The sequence below is a fragment of the Hydra vulgaris genome, chromosome 06 (assembly GCF_038396675.1).
Source record: "Hydra vulgaris chromosome 06, alternate assembly HydraT2T_AEP".
In the NCBI taxonomy this organism is placed as follows: domain Eukaryota; kingdom Metazoa; phylum Cnidaria; class Hydrozoa; order Anthoathecata; family Hydridae; genus Hydra; species Hydra vulgaris.
Window position 1 is genome coordinate 22,697,384 of NC_088925.1, and position 17,617 is coordinate 22,715,000.

The 17,617-nt window shown below is 29.0% G+C and overlaps 1 protein-coding gene across 1 annotated transcript in view; it reads right to left on the reverse strand.

The window, feature by feature from the left end:
- Window positions 1-8,662: 8,662 nt before the first annotated feature.
- LOC100204308 (solute carrier family 49 member 4 homolog) overlaps window positions 8,663-17,617 on the reverse strand; it is a 29,783-nt gene continuing 20,828 nt past the window's right edge. The window contains exon 9 of the mRNA XM_065799607.1: window positions 8,663-8,826. Coding sequence (XP_065655679.1) covers window positions 8,810-8,826 — 17 coding nt within the window. The 3' untranslated portion in view covers window positions 8,663-8,809. The remainder of the gene's footprint in view (window positions 8,827-17,617) is intronic.

The window sequence follows — 17,617 nt, forward strand, 5'->3', positions numbered from 1 at the left end:
GGAGCGGGTTCACCAGAATTATAGTTCTTTTTTTTTTCGAAACGTTCAACTCTAACTATATTGACTGATTTATTTAAGGATGCCATAACCTTTTTGAATTCCGCGATGTCATCTTTAGTTATAACGCTTGGTTGAGTTTTTACAGATTCAGGTAGACCAAACGCAACAATTCTCTTCTCTCTATTAGTCACGTCCCTATTATGCTTATTGAGCGCGCTCACTACAGCTACGTTTGCTAATGTACCGGGTTTGCTGACTTGTTCAACTAATTTAGGTAACAAAGGCTTTTCACTACTTTTGCTATCTTTCAGGGACTTTATTTCAATATCCTGCAAATCAATTATATTAGTAAGTTCATCAATTCTGGCAGTAAGTGATTTAATTACATGAAGAGCTTGTTTAAGCTCTTCTTTGGCAATTTTATCAGCGTTTTCCAGAGCGTCTTTAAGCTGTTTTTGTGTTACCATTTTTTGCAATTACCAGTGGAAGCGATTTTAAGGTGTATGTATAATTGATTTCTTTTAACTCGATAAATACTCTTTGATATAGTTTATATCCTTTAAGTTTCAATAAACTTTTTTTGAAAACTTTTTATTTATTTTTTTGTTTTATTTTTTTTATTTTTTTACGTAATAATATTATTTTTTCCGTGTTATAACAATTTATTTATAATAATAATAAAAAAAATTTTCTGAAAAAAAAATGTAACTAATTTTCCGGAAATATATATATAATCACGGATTTATTATATAATATATTAAGTATGTTTTAAAATAGTCAAAAGCGCAAAATAGAATAAGATATATAAAGATCTGAAAAACTAATGTTCAGAAAATGAATAAACAAACAGATTAAAAATCAGGTGCATTATTATTTTATTTTTTATTTTTTTTACGATTTTTTTTTTGATTATAGATTAGTTACTGATCTTAACATACTTGTAAAATTTGTATTTATTTTTTATATCGTACAAATTAATTTTATGTTTACATTTTAATGATTGTACGCGCTTGCTGATGAAAGCACGTCGGGGCGTAGTGATGACGCAAATTTTGTCTTCTTTTAGCCCCGGTCATGTAAATTTTATTTATATAAAACGGCATGGTATTTTTTTTTTAATGACGAAATAAATAAAAAAAAAGAAAAGAAAATTCCATATATAGAGAACTTTTTTTAGAAATTGACAAATGTGCCCCGTCCCCCTTCACTTCAATACCCGTGTCGTCGGCCTTCTTGTCTGGTATCGTGTTCATTTTATGTTCAAGAAACATCTGATAAAAAAACTCATTAACTAAACCTTTGAAAAGCTATTTTATGAGTATTTATGTCATAATAAACTTGAGTACTTTGTCAACACGAACAGTACGCACAAAAATGCTTTTGTTTTAAAGATTTGATTCGTTGTTTTTTTACTAGTTGTTTATTATTTTAAATTGTATTGTTTTTAAATAGTTCAAAATACTTTGATTGAACAGCGCTTAATAAAAGTTTGATAATATTTTTATGGATTTTTAGCTTGTAATTAACCATAATTCAAAACATGATAAAAGAACATGTAAAGCAAAGTAACTTTTAATTCATTAAAAAAATATATCCTTACAAAAAACAGTTTGCGTCGAAAGAAAAAATCTAAAAATTCAGTAATAACGAGAACTTAATTTATGGAATCTTTACAACTCCTAATGTTTTTGAGCGAACATGAACAAAGGAACAGTAACACCGTTCATTAAAAAACTTCAAAAGCCAATTTGATAAAAAAAAAAATCGTTAAGAATGTTAGATTATTCATCTGTTTTTTAAATATTTTTTATATAATAAATTTATGCATATAAATTTTTATATATAAAATTTTTTTTGAATATTAGATTATTCATCCGTTTTTTAAAATTAGAATTTTTTGAAAGCGATAAATAAGAATGAATAAGTGACGAATGACTTTGTGTCTAAAAAAAACTATTCGAATATTTACTCAAATTTATTTCTAACATTTTTTTTCTTTCTTTTTTAACTGAACTTACGTTCCTAAGGCCGAGTGGGTCACATTAGTCGAGAAACAACCTCTTATATTGGTTACAACCCTCTCTCAACTCTTTAACTTTAAAACACTTTTTAACATTCACGAACATGGCCGCTGCGCGCAGACACTGGTTTATATACATAAAACATGTAATATATTTCATATCTTTGCTTCTTTATAAACTGAAAAAAAGTTAATAGCTTTGACTGAAAGTTAAATGAAATTTTGAAATTACCGAATTTAACTGAAAGCTGCATTTCTATTTCAACTTCAACACCGTAACCCAAATTTTAACAAATAACGGGTGATAACTAAAAATCCGGACAAAGTTAAAGTTAATTTTGTTTAGTGTTAAAATAAGTATACATAATAGTTAAAATATATTTATTTAGCTCACATATTCTTTTTTTAGAAAAACATAAAAAGTATTTGAATCAATCATTTAAAAATGAAGGTGAACCGAAAAAACGAAGATGAGCAGCGAAAACGTGTGAATGAGTTTTATATGGAAGATATAAATCTCGGCAAAACATACACAGTAAAGCATTTTCTTGCTAAAAATATTCCAAGAACTATCTTTTATGACATAATAAAACGCGCTGAAAACAAAATTGGACATAAAAGAAAGTCTGGAAGTGGTCGTATAGCCAAAAAAATGCCAAAAAGTAAGGTTTCTAAGCTTAAAACCATGTTTGACCATCAAGATGGTATTTCACAGAGGCAAATAGCTCGTAAATTCAGTATTTCGCAACCGTATGTGAATAAAATGCTCAGAAATCAGTCTGCTATCAAATGTTATAAAAAGCAAAAGATTCCGAAGCGAGATAAGCAAATGATGCTAAGAATTTGAACATGTTGCAGTCGGCTTTACCAAAATTACCGAGACTTTGAATGGATCATTGACGATGAATCGTATTTTACTTTAAATCACAGTTCGGTAAATGGAAATGCTAGTTTCTACTCCAGTGATACTTTATTGACTCCACCGAATGTAAAATACAGCCAAAAAGAAAAGTTTGCAGAAAAAAATAATGGTCTGGATTGCTATTTCGGCCAAAGGTACCTCAAAACTATATTTTTTAGAATCTAGCAACGCTATTAACTAGTTTATTTACTGAAGGCATTGTGTTCAAAAGAGACTTATCCCGTTTATAGAAGAGTATCATTTAAATGATAATTTTTTGTTCTAGCCAGATCTTGCATCTGCTCATTATGCCAAAAGCGTATTGGAATATTTAAAGGCTAAAAATATTGAAATTGTAATAAAAAAAGATAATCCGACAAATTTACCCGAATGCCATTGAAAATTTTGGAATACCATTGAAAAACCAGATACCATTGAAAATTTTTGGTCAATATTGAATGGTCTTTTGTATAAGAATAATAAGTATAATTAATTGGCAAGCAAGAAAACTTTCACAACTTAAAGAAAGAATTAAGTATTGTTTGATCAAAGTTGATCCTTATTTTATCCAAGAACCAGTTAGTCGCACTATGAGTTTGATTGACCGTCTTAGACGAAATGGAGTGATTGAATCAAATTAAATATTATATTGAATAACTTAAATAATTCTCTATAAAATACTTTTTTTACTTTTAGAAAACGAGGAAGTAATGATCCTTTAAATTTGTCCGGATTTTTAGTTATCACCCGTTATTCGCCAGTCCTTAACTTCATTTACAAGTTATTAACATGAATTTTTTTTGGAGAAATTCAGTCACAAATAAAAATATAATTTTAGTGAACTCGTTATACTTTTTACATCAACTTATCACGTTTGAATATATTAAAAAAAAAGATTAAAATTTTAAATTAAAAAAAGTAACAGGTTTTCTTTGCAAGGCATCAATAAATAAAGACATTTTCTTTTTGCTTTTTATGACGTTGCATAGTTATACAATAATATTTTGTAATACGCTCTTTGATTTTAAATACTCTAAATTGCGTTTTTGCTGGTTTTATTTACATAAAAATTTTATTTACATAATTTTACATTATTTTTACAAATTTACATTATTTTATTTACATAAAAAAGCAGCAAAAACATTAGTTCGCATGGTATTTGTGCAGAATGCAAGATATTAAGTTCAATAAAATTAATAAGAAATAATTAAACTTGTAAAACTAATAATATAAAATTGTTGATAAAATATTAATTCAAATTATTAATAAAAAGTTAATTTAATGCAACGTTTTTAAAACAAAAATAAAAACCAGGCTTTTTTGTTAAAAAAAGAGAATAAAGAAAAAAATGACGTCCATAAAGGACGTCAGACATTTTTTGACCCCCTCCCCCTTCCTTTGTCACTAATTGTCCTTTTTTCCTATACCCCCTACTTTAAAAAGGGTCTTAAAATTTAGCCCCCCTCCCATCCCCTACCCTATAAATATCATTCAGAATCTGATTAGGTATTTCCACTTATGTTTTTGTTCTTTTGCCTTCCTGACAAAAATAAAACTTATTTAATATTACTGTTTTACCCAACATATTAAATTTAATCAAAGTGTATCATGGGAACTTGCCTGACTCATCATCTATTCAAGGATATTTTGAGTGATCGTCAATTGATATGATTGGAAAAGAGCAGTCCGGTTCGTCTGAAATAGACGAATCAATTGGAATATGAAGACCCTCCGTTTCGATTTCGTCCTCATCGAACCATTCAGCAAAGGCCGCGCTCTTTTCTACTGCAACTATGGCCATTAACTCTCTTTTGCGCTTGGCGGCAATGCGAACAGACCTGATTTGCAAAAAAATAATAGCCATTCGGTTAATAACATTGGAATGAGTAAAGTTGATATACTTTTTGAGCATGACTTGGGAGACAAAGTACAAGTTACAGTGTTTGCAGATTTTCTGAGACAAACTTGATTGCATACAGGGACGAAACAGATTGTAAGGAGGAGGTTTGAATGGTTTCAATGATCAAGGAATGGTGCTCTGAATATTGGAAGTGATTAGAAAAAATACAGAAGGAAAACGATTCTTGCTGGCGACGTCTGAAATGGATACAGCTTTCAAGCCATCTTCTGACTGGATGATTGGAATAGGTAGAGGCAGAAATCGACCAGGAATAACATGGAATTAAGAGTTCTATTTCAAAGCGCAACATTCGGGATCTTCACATTTCAAAATTTGTGTGAAATATTGACTGGTGCGCACATAAGAGGCAAACCATTCCTGATCCTTTGATAAGAGATGATGGACATTGAGCTCCGTCTTTTTGTCTGGATCGATATACTCGGCCACCGTTGGAAACTGGTCAATCATCAGACCTAAAAAGACCGAGGTATAGCTCTTTCCAGCAAAATCAAAGTTCTGTTTCTCCAAAAGAAGATCCACTATCCTGCTTTAAATATAAGTCGCAATGCAGATAACTCCTTAAGCCTTGTATATACATTGCGTTATGATAAACAGTTGATATTAAAAATCAATTTGAATACCTTTAGAGTCTTGAAGAGTTCCATAATGATCATAAGGTAGGATTAATCCTGCCAACTCTTTACTCAGTGGAGCCATCCTTCTCTCGGCTCGATTGAAAGCACTCCGTCCTGGCGCATTTGTCATGATGAATAAGGCATTCAAATCATTTGTAAGGAAATGATTAATTGCTGTAAACAAAATAGATACTTAAATTAGAAGAAACATAACTGTATTGATAGATCGCAATAAAAAATTTGAAAAAGAAGCTATACCAGTTTCGATGACTTATCGTGGATTTTATTAATTAAGCATATCGTGGTATCGTAATTAAGCATATCGTAATTAAGCGTATCGTAATTAAGCATATTATCGTAATTAAGCGTATCGTAATTAAGCATAAGCGTTTCATTAATTAAGCATATCGTTTTTATTAATTAAGCATATCGTGGATTTTTATCTGGTCTACCATCAACACTGAAGACAACCACTGGTTTGACCAACTTAGTCAAAGAATCTTATGCGATAGAATCAAACTCTGGCAAAGTCAAAAGTTGTTCAAATTCAACCCGTGAGCATACGCTGTCGATGATGAATGCTTTCCAGATCAAATAGCAACATAAGTGGGACCGGAATAGGAAGCTGCGTCAGATTTTCCATGCCCATCTGGTTTGTTTGTAATACCTGCGTAGACGGACGGGATGAGTTTGTGATTTGCAGCGATAACCCAATCATGATCAGGAAGAGAAACTCGATATTTCATATGCATCAATATAGGAGCTTGTTTGTTGGCTTATTGTTATATGATGCAATAAATATTACCTGATTCATGACAGTTTTCTTTTCAGCCTTTGATTTTTGTTTTGACTTCATATTGCGAATCAACTTGTTTAGATTACTCGTAAGCTCCTGGACATTGGCCTTCTTCTTTTTAATAGTTTCTTTTTCAGCATCGATCCATAAGTCACTTCTTTTTCTGCTCTTCATATCAACTATTTCTTGATTCAAAGCAACAATCTCTGATTTGATTGTGTCTTGGCCTTCTTCGTCTCAATTTGAACTGTGCTCAGGATATCGTGTCGAGAGGTATCTGACGTGGTATCAACAACATCTTTTGGCTCAATAAATTGATCTGAATAAAGCTGGAACTCTAAAGAGGAAGAACTGGTATGAGAAGGAACAGATTGCTTGATTGTTTGATGGGCCCAAAATGACATTAAAGAACCTTTTTGTTTCAAGACCATTGAGGTATACTTTTGGATTAAAGTTTTTACTTGAACCTCCAAATCTTGCTTTTCCTTAATCTTATTCCATATTTTATGGACTTTTTTTGACTATCGGCTTTTTTTCGAACGGATGAGCATTATTGTAAGATTTTATAAGCAAATCTACAAGACTATTTTTATCCATCTTTTAATATACAGACAACAATGATCTTTGACACTTTTGCCACATATTGAAAAAAGAATAAAAAATATATGCTTTATGTAATGATTGCTGCACAACCAATTCCCTTTAGACATTTGTAATATTCGCTTTAAACAATCATTATTAATAGCTGCACAAGCAATTCCCTTCGGACAAATATTTGTAAAAGTCAACACTAAGGTGACTAATTTCGCAAAAAGAGTTAGCACAAAAACCCGTAGCGACTAATGATATATATGATACGAGAAACTACCAAGGGTTGAGCAATATATAATTAATTGTAATATATTCAATATATTTACATATACAAAAATAAAGTTTAAATAAATATCAACACGAATTTCTTTCCTATATTACGTTAAATAAAAGCATAAAATTCCCTTACGTTAACTTCATAAAAGCACATGTTTACATAAAAAAATTATATAAAGTGATGTTCTTTTCTAATGACCCCCCTCCCTTTGTCCTTTTTTGTCGTTTTAATCTGGACCCCGCCCCCCCACCCCTATTTGCATAACGTCCTTTATAGAAGGCCCCTAATATGTTTTTGCTTTTAAATTTTTCGCTTTAAAAAAAAAAAGGTCGTTTAGAAAAAAGGTAGGTGGAGGAGGGGCAAGGCCCCCGGCCCCCCGGTGTTGTCGGCCCTGGTTCACACACAAAAAAGTTGATTTTATTGGGCTATTTTGATAAGAAAGAAAAGCAGTAATTTTATTGGTTTCTAAAGAGAAAAAACGATTTACAGTTTTACTGGTAATTAATAAAAAAGAAAAGAAAAACACTTAACTTTATATAAAATTATTTATGTTAAGTTTTTATGTATAGAACTAAGCTAGGAATGTCGTCAAAAATATTTGAATCCTATTTTAGTGAAATCTGCCATAAATATAGCACAAGGTTCTCAATCAACAACTTTTCTGTCCCAATATATAGTTTAAAGTTGAGTTCATACTCAATTAAGTATCGTGGGCCATATTAATGGAACTTATTTTCAGATATTACAAATAAAAAGAAAACCACTCTTGATCGATTAAAAAAAAAATCCAAACGGTTGTTCTTATTTATGGATTTCACTATGCTAGATTTTAAATGTTTCTTTTAAATAAAGTAAAGCTCTGATAAAAAATCAAGATAACTTAAAAAAAAGAATCTTATTATCACAATCCACCATAACAAAGTTTGTTAATGATATTACTCTCTCAGTATAAATATATGTATATATCTCTTTTTTTTTTTTCATCTTTTTTTATTTTATTTTATTACAAGTATATGCAGATGATGTAAGCATTTTAGCAATTACTAACTTAGCAATTACTTACTTTGTATATTTATGCTAATATAATATATTTATGCTAATATAATATAAATATGCTAATATAATATAATATTTATAAATCACGATTTTATAAAAACGGGGCTCGGTGATAAGACAGAATTATGTCTCCTTCTTGCTCCAGCCATTACTTATTTTGTTGTGTATATATATGAAAATTGTATTTATTGTAGAAGGCAAAATAAATATATATATAAAAAAAAAGGAAAAGTTATTTATCAATTTTCATTTTTTTCCAGATCGTTATTACAATATTTATAATAAAATAAGTTTAATAAAAAGATAATGGAAGTTTATTAATAGTATAATACAATAGGTTTCTTGTCACCCGTAATGATACTCATTAAAGAATAAAGTTAAAACTAGGTGGTTTTTGATTGGCGTGCAAGATTTAACAATGCGCAACTTGGTTTTACGTTTAGCTTCCATCATTTCGTAGAATTATTGCTAACATCTACATTCGTTTTAATTCTCAATTTTGTAGTTTTTAAACAACCATCTCTATTTACAACTCTATACAAAGAGTTATTCGAGAAAGGTTGATTAATACGCTTAAAAGATTCTTCGCAAACAGTTTTCAAATCAAAAATTCTGCATATGTGATTCGTTTTTTTATTTCGTAAGATAAACTACAAGCAAAAATGAAGTATAATATATTATATATGTTTAAATAATTATAGTTAATTACAACATTTAAAAAGGTAACTGTTATTAGTTTTTAAAATGTTGTTTCTGCAGTTTAAAACTCAGGTTTTTCTCGATAACATTAGGTTGTTTTGACTCGATAATATCAAGTTTCTATATACTTTACATTTCAAAACTCTGTTTTTGTATAAGTGCGTAATTGTATTAATTTGGTTGTTAACTATTTTATTGCAATAAACCAGAAAAATAATTATTTGAAAGAATCAAGCATCAGTGGCATATTATGTATTCAGTTAATACTTGCAATGCAATTTTAATATTTTACAATTGAATAGCGTTTTTCTATAAGTCCATTTGCCTCCATAATTGAGTTTTTTCAACGGATTCTTTATTAAAAAAGGTACAAATCTAAGTATGTCAGTATTAATTTAAAAAATGTTCATCATCTTTATTTATGATTACGAAAATATTGATATTCAAGAAATACTCCGCCGGATAAATTCTTTATTTTTTTCAAAACAATAAAAATGTGACTTGGCGTCTTTTAGAAAAATGCTCCTTAATTGTGTATCGTAAAATTTGTACTTTTAAACAAAGGATAATTGTAAATTAAAAAAAAAAGAGTTTTGTAATCTGTAATATCCGATAACTATTTTTAGTGAAGATACAGATAAAAACATAATTACAGGATAAATATTTAAAATAGTATTTAAAACTAATTACCTAAGGCTATATTTATGACTATCGTACCAAAAAAATTTTCAGAAAAATTTGATCCTTTAAATTGTTTTATGCTAAACCTATATGCTCTATCGCGTCGTGTTGACGCTTTATTTTAGTTTCATTCGTTAAATTCTTTAAAAGCATTTTAAGAAAAAAACAAGAAATAAAAATCGCGATCAATACTAGAGAGTTACACTTACGTAGTCATTGTTTAGTGCAATATTTTCTTGTATTGCTAAATTAATGATTTCTTGAGGATCAGATAAAACCTTTGAGTAATGTTTACTAGATTTGCTATTTCTTTTTTCTTGAGCATACATACTCTCATTGCTAAACTCATAGTTGGTTTCCACCGGACTGGAGGCTTCTGATGTATTTTTTGACATTTAATACAAAAACTGGTAAAGAAAGCTTACTTCAACTGTGGTGATAATCGCACTCTTCGGAAAAGTAAGAGCAACTAAGTTTTTTAATGCACTTTGAAGTGTAATGTTGTGCATAGCAATCAAAAAAATCTGGTATTACCTGTAGAGTAGGTATTAAGAGCCTCAATAAAAAAAACCTATTGTTTATTGATTATTATTTACAAGAATTATAACTAAAGTTGATGCAATTGATAATTAAAAAAAAAAATAAACAAACAGTGTTTTTATTTAAGTTATATTTTTTATAACAATACACAATACTATTTTACAAATCAACGGCGGTTGGGTTGGTAACAAGTGTGCGGTTATTATTTAATCACTGCAGAAAAGATTAAAATATATTCTAATCTCAAGGTGTGACTAATGCATAATTCTTTTTTCTACCTTTAGACGACAATTGCATTTTGAATTTCGTGCTGATTTCATAAAAATTTAAAAATATCTTATGAAATATTGCTACTAAATTATTTAAACAATTTAAATTATTTAGTTTAATATAATTTATGCTGGACTTGCCAAAATAACTGGTGTGTTCGCACGTCTACTATGACAACAGATAGACATGCTTTCTACACAACATAACATATTGTGCTGCGATAACATTGCAATCTTTACTTATTTATTTTTTTAAATATTTTATTTTTAATACAGTTTTAATTACTCATTCCTTTTATTATTTATTTTTTCTTTCTTGTTCTGAATATAAACTATATATAAATAATTTTTATATGATTTACTTATCTGAATAAGAAAGAATGAATTTTGTAATTAATTTATTTAAACCATGCGTTTTTTTATTAAAGGAAGAAATGCTTTCTTGGTTGACTCTCGATGAACCAAAGTGTCTGAACTTATTTTTTTGTTAAAAGATGTCTACTTTAGACACTTTAGACAAAGTTTACAATTACTTTGAAGCTTTTGGTCACGTTAAAGCAAAATAAAAATAAAAAACATTCGTATTCAAAAAAAATTTCAAACCTCAAAGCAAGTTTTTATATTGAAGGACCAAAGAGTTTACTTTTAACAAAATAGACCACCGGTTGTCTAAATGTATCTTTCAGATATATAATGCAGTTATGAGTTCTGACTTTTATTGCATATTTTATAACGTTTAAAAGTACAATTATTATTTATTATACAATCAGTTATTTAAAAAAGTTATGGTTAAAATTTCTCAAACTACAAATGCACAGTTTTTAATATACAATTCTTTTTAATTTTTAATTTTTAACTTATTCTGGATGTTTTGATTTCTCTATATTATGCTTTTTCTTGTTAATTTATTGTTTGCGTATTTTACGGATCCTAAGACTATAAACTTTAAAATATATTTAAATATAAAAAGTTTCCAAAATATTAAGTTGCTATAAATAAATTAAATAAATGTAAATTGTATAAATTATATGTATATATATATATATATATATATATATATATATATATATATATATATATATATATATATATATATATATATATATATATATATATATATATATATGTATATACATGTGGCGACAATATAAATAACACACTTTCACTGCTATTATTTTTTATGGCATCAACAATGCTTACTTTTTTGAACGGAACTTCTCATTTGACTTTTATAACTATCAAAATTGCTTGTTTTGAGCATTTTAGCAGTCGCGTAAAAATTTTTGAGGTCATTTTAAATAGCACACATTTACTTTGCAAAAATCATTTTGCAAAAATCATATTCTTTTAACTATGGGACGAGGAAAACATGGAACAGATGCCTTTCGAGGAGAAGTACAGGCATTTCGAGATCAAGAAACAACTCTGAAATAGTTCGAAGATTAGGTTTTTATAGTAAAAAAGTTATCAATGCTATTGATTTATTTAACAATAATGGTTCATTAAGCAACAGAAAACGCAAGTCTTGCTAACGAAAAAAACCCCTCACAGAAGACGCAGCCATTCTCCGTATTGCTAAGCTAAATGCTTTTGCTGACGCACCAAAAATTAAACATCAAATTACTCAACTTTTACAAGTCAATTTGTCTGTCAGCAATGTCAAAAATTGTTTACGCGAAAATAAGCTATTTGGAAGAGTTGTCCGAATAAAACCATTGGTCTCAGAACGCATTCTTGCCAATCGTTTGCAAGTTTGCAAAACAGTACGTACACAAGAAGTTACGTTTTTTGAAAAATTTGCTAGCAAGATTGATGTTTTGGAGTGGCCCTGAAAGTCACCAGCCTTAATCCGATAGAAAATTTACGGAAAGAATTTGACAGATATCAAAGACTGCTTGGGACTAGGGAATTTAGGCAACATTTATAGCGAATGTAAATATTTTTTATATTAAATGCATTATATTCCTTATTATATTTCATTTTCAAAATAGCTTCAACCACCTCTGTAGCTTATTTAGTTCCAAAGATATACGTGTTTAAATATTTTCAATTCATAGACTTTTTATGAAATATTTTCTTAAAGTATCTCGTTAAATTTTTATCACCCAAAAAAAAACGTTTTTATCTTTTTTTTTTCTTACATAAAAAATTGCGTAAACTAACTTGTAATAAAATTTTATTAGAAATTAAATTGTAAACCCAAATTATTTGAACAATTCTTAAGAAGAATTTTTTGGAGGGTTAACGCAGACGTACCATGAAATAGTCAATTAACAGTATAATATGTTTGAATATGTTTTAAATTTTTTTGTACAAAATAAATTTTCAAATGTTTTAACTTATAATACGTTAAGGGTAACAAAACTTTGATGATAAATATCAACTTAAATTATTTTTATTAAAATAAATTAATTTTTTTTATAATAAAATATCAATTGAACAACGTGGACCCAAATAAAACAGGCCGAAAACGTCAAAATACGTACAAAATAAACATAAATCTAAACTTTATTTTTACACAAACAAAAAAGATTTTAGTCAACGACTTGTTAATAATTTCAGTATTATTATAAATTCAAAAAGAGATTTAACCGCTTAAAGTCTACTGTTTCGACTAATTTATTGTTTTCAGCACCTACGATAATATTTTATGGATAAATTTATCGTTGATAAAAGATCTACGATAAATTTTTATTTTTTAATGGGGTTAGGGCTTTTAACTTTTTTGAAAATTTTGAAAACAATGAATGAAAAACTCGTTGAATTGTTCTATTTTATTGTGTTTGGCTTTATTTGATTGCGTACTCTCGAGACCATAAATTAAGGGGGGGGGGGGGGGCTTTTATTAATTTTTGAGAAACTCTGCCACCCACCCTAAGCTTATTAAGACCCCCATCCCGTTTATTAATTTTTACTTGTTAATAACAAAAAAATGATATCTAAAAACTAAAAAAAAATCAGTGAAAATCAGCTTTAAAAAATAAAAAATATATACTAGTTACTGATAATAAAACTTTCAGTGTAAATTCTGACCCCCCCCCCCCGGTTTATTAAATCTTGACTAAACTCCCCACCCCCACCCACACTTTTATTACCCCTCTCCCTCTTGTATTAGGAAATTGAGAGTACATAGATTAACAGATATGGAATTAACATAGATTAACAGTCATGGAAATAAACAGTCATAATAACATAGATTAACAGTCATGGAAATACTTATACGGATTATCTTATCTATCTATTTGTCTTAAATTTTTTAAAGATGTCTTAAATCGTATTTTCTTCAAAATAAATTATCGCACTATTAATGTACCCAAGTTTGACAATATGTTGCAAATGATTTGAACACAGAAATTTCAATTTTCAAAATTCATTCAAAACTTTGCAGACATCATATCCGTAAATTTATGCAATTTTATACATAATTTGCCTTGGCTATTCCGTTCATTAGTTAGACAAAATTGTCTAACTGACATAACGAAGTGCACCAACGAGAAGGTAAGCCATAGGACTTTGCACTCCATCAGTGAGCTGTCATGTTGCCTAAGGTTAGCCCTCCATTTCTGGATTCTTTCCTTTATTTGATAGGCAGTTCATGTAAAAGTAATAGTATTTTTGCATAAGCTTTTTTTTTTTTTTTAATAATAATGTGCAGTTAAGCTGCAAATAAACAACAACAAATAAACAAAATTGGTACAGATAAACATATCAGATATGATTCATACTATTTATAAAGATAAAAACCACTGAACTCAAATGCAGTAAAAACACTTTATTGGAACATAACAATAAAATAAATAAGATTATTATATACTATGCGGTAGTAGTGTAGCGGTAAAACGCTCGCTTCATAAGCGGGAGGTTCCGAGTTTGATCCCCACCACGTCCCTGGTAGTACCGCGCTCAACTTGTTTCTCCTCGCAGCGGCCTAGTTTGTCAAGGTTTGTGTTTCGGAGTTTTAGAGTTGAGAGAGGGTTATAACCACTATTAAGTAACCTCCTCATCTGTAGTGGCTTTATCGGCCTTGAGGAGGTGAATAACAAAAAAAAAAAAAAAAAAAAAACTATAACATTATTCTAAATTTACATTAAATAAAATTACCTTGCAATCCTAGATACAAAGAATAAGATCACCTTTTACAAAATCAATTAATAAAGGAAATGACCATACTTCATCAGATTCGTTATCATACTTAACAAGGTTTGTAGTTTGTCTACCGTTTAATTGATCAATTTGAACCACTTGCGCACGTTCCCAAGATACTTCATGAGCATCTTCTCTAACACGATGTTGAATAGAAAAACCTACAAAATCAGATGGATTGTTAATAAATTTTGATAAGGAGTGCTTTTTTTGTTGCTCTATTAATTTGTTTAGTCTTGCATCTTGAATTTTTTCCATTAATTCTCTTTTTTTGTTTTCAACAGCTGCATCACGTATTTTATGAGGCTTTAAATTATTACTTATATTAGTTAAAGATTTATTTGGTGTTTGTTTGGTGTTAAATTTGCTTGAACAACAATAAGAAGATTTTGATATAATTCCTCTGAAGACAAGTTTATTCTTTTGCTTCCTTCTACCTTTGTTTTACAAAAAAGTTTTTTGTCACAATCGACATCTAAGATTATGCGATAAAAATTAAGTTGAGCAAGGAGTACTTTTGATTTCAATGGCTCTTCTATATTAGAAACTGTTTCCTCTGCTTCCTCTAATGATATCCATGCCCTTACATTTAAATTTATCAAATCATTACAAGCTGCAACTTTTTTATGTTGTATTTTAATTTCTTCTCGATATTTTTAATATCTCGATTTGCTAGAAGGTGCATAGCTTTATCTTTTTTAAGAGCTTCTTTTCTTTCATCATATTTGCTTTTCATTAATGTTACTTTAGTTCTTGAATATTCAAGGAATTGTTTTCTTTCTTCATCTGTTTTACCATTAAGCCATTCTAATGTTTGGTTCTGAGACCACATTGTCAAAGCCTGGATAGTTTGAACATTTGCATTGGGTTTTGTGCGAACCATTAAATCCAAAATGGTAAAGTCACTTTCTGATGCTTTGATAGTGACAGGCACATTAGAAGCAGCTTCAGAAACTGAGTTAGATGGATTCCAATATTTACCACCTGGTAACTGATCAGCACACTGACGTTCCGAAATAACAAGAACCGCATGGAAAATAATTTCAAGTGATTGCACAGTTAAAGAATCAAACTCATTATTTTGAGTGCATTCAAACAGTTTGGTGTAAACCACATCTTGATGAAGAAGATTAGTATCCTCAAAAATTTTTCCATTAGCAAATAATAAAGAAGATGCATCCATACAAAGTGATGAAAGTCTAATTTTTAGGCGAAGTAGGTAGGGGTTTAAAAATAAAATACTATCGAGTGATTCGATAGTTCGCCACATTGAACCAGTAAGTAGTTTGTCAACAATACCTAATGCACGAATTTCAGCAATGAATACAAGATTTGTGATGTCTTCTTTAATTGCGTTTAATAAATTATTAGGGTTAGACCAAGCATTAAGAAATTCTGTTATAGCATCCTTATGATAGTATAGGGCAGCTGCATTGTAATACAAAATATTAAAACGATTTCCAATAAATGGAACAAAAAAAGATTTATCATTACGAGAAGAAAGAAAAGAATTAAACCATGATGCAACGCCAGTTTCCTCACTACCCCTTGAATGAAATGCCTTACATGTGGTACGAACTAACCTTACAGCACCACATTCTTTACCACTAAAAGCAAAAACAGTTTCAAAATCATTTTGAAGCAGAATTTTTTCAAAAGAATTCAAAACCTTATCAGTTTCAGATGCAAAATTAGCGAGCAAATGAAGTTTACAGAAAAAATGTCCTTCATATTGTCTTTGACACCTAAAGAAAGCAAATGCCAGTTATTAATTGCAATAGGCAAAAGTTGTTCTCTTAATGTTTTTAACTGTGAGTTAAAAAAATGATTAAATGAATATAGATCAGACACTGTTGATTTAATTGATGTTATTAACTTAGCAAAATTAATTTCTTTTTTCAGTGGCTGAGTTGCTAACAACGTCACAAATGTCATCTACTATATTAGTAAAGTTTTGCAAGACAGTTGTCGCATCTTTTCCAACCACTTCTGACAAACCAAAAGATAAAGTTTTCCCACTAGTTGTAGTAGTTTGAAAATTTTGATAATGCTTATGGTATTTCTGAGTACCATCACCATGCAAACAATTGCCTATATTAGAGTTTTTATTTGTCAAATTATTTTCAAGCATTGCTTCAGCAACTTGAAATTGACCTAAAATTGAAGCTTCCTGCATTAACCTACATTTTACAGCGGCTGATGATAGCCTAGATATGTTCTTTTTTGCTAGTTTGTTTAATACTACTTTTATGACTCCGTTGACACTATTCATACTCACGTTCATTAAAAGAAGTTTCATGATAGTTTCTCGAATGTCATCGCTGTATCTGCCATCTTCAAATGTTATTACTTCCTCGTCATCTAACAAAGAAACCAATTTTTGAAGTTCTTGATTCTCCTCGTTTAAAATGTTTGTCTTATTACATAACGAAACAACTTCATCCTCTAAGCTTATAACATCTTTCATATTGCAGTCATTAATATAGCTGGTTTTATTTTGCAAAATAATTTTTAAATGACTCACTTTTTTTTGCAGCTTTATTTTCTTGTTTTTTAATTCAGAAATGTTTATATCGGAATTTTCAAGAACTGAAGTATTATCTTCTATTTTGTTTTTAATTGCGATATTTTATATTTTGTTTCATTTTTTAATGAATTCATTTCATTTTTTTTAATTTCCAGTTGAGTATTACGATATTTTATTTTTTTATTCAAATTTGTAACATTAAAAGATTTATTTTTGGACTTTAATAGTTCTAATTTGTTTTCAATAATATTGAGCTTTTCTTCTTTTTCACAATAAAGTTTTTTAACATTTTTTAGTTCACTTTCAATTTAAGAGTTTTTTGAAATAAGTATTTGCAGATTGCTTGACATATCTTCAAAATCCTTTAGATGCTTAAAATAATCCAATTCTAAATCCATCATCGATTCAAGTTTCCTTTTTAAATTTTTATTTTCTTTTTTGAGCATTTTGTTTTCACTGATAAGGATTGTTTCTTTACAAACTTCAGAACTAATCGATGTATTATTAGGAATATTTGTCACAAGTGGAATAAAGGCTTCACTTAATAACAAATCCAACTTTTTATTTTTGCGTTGTTTCTTT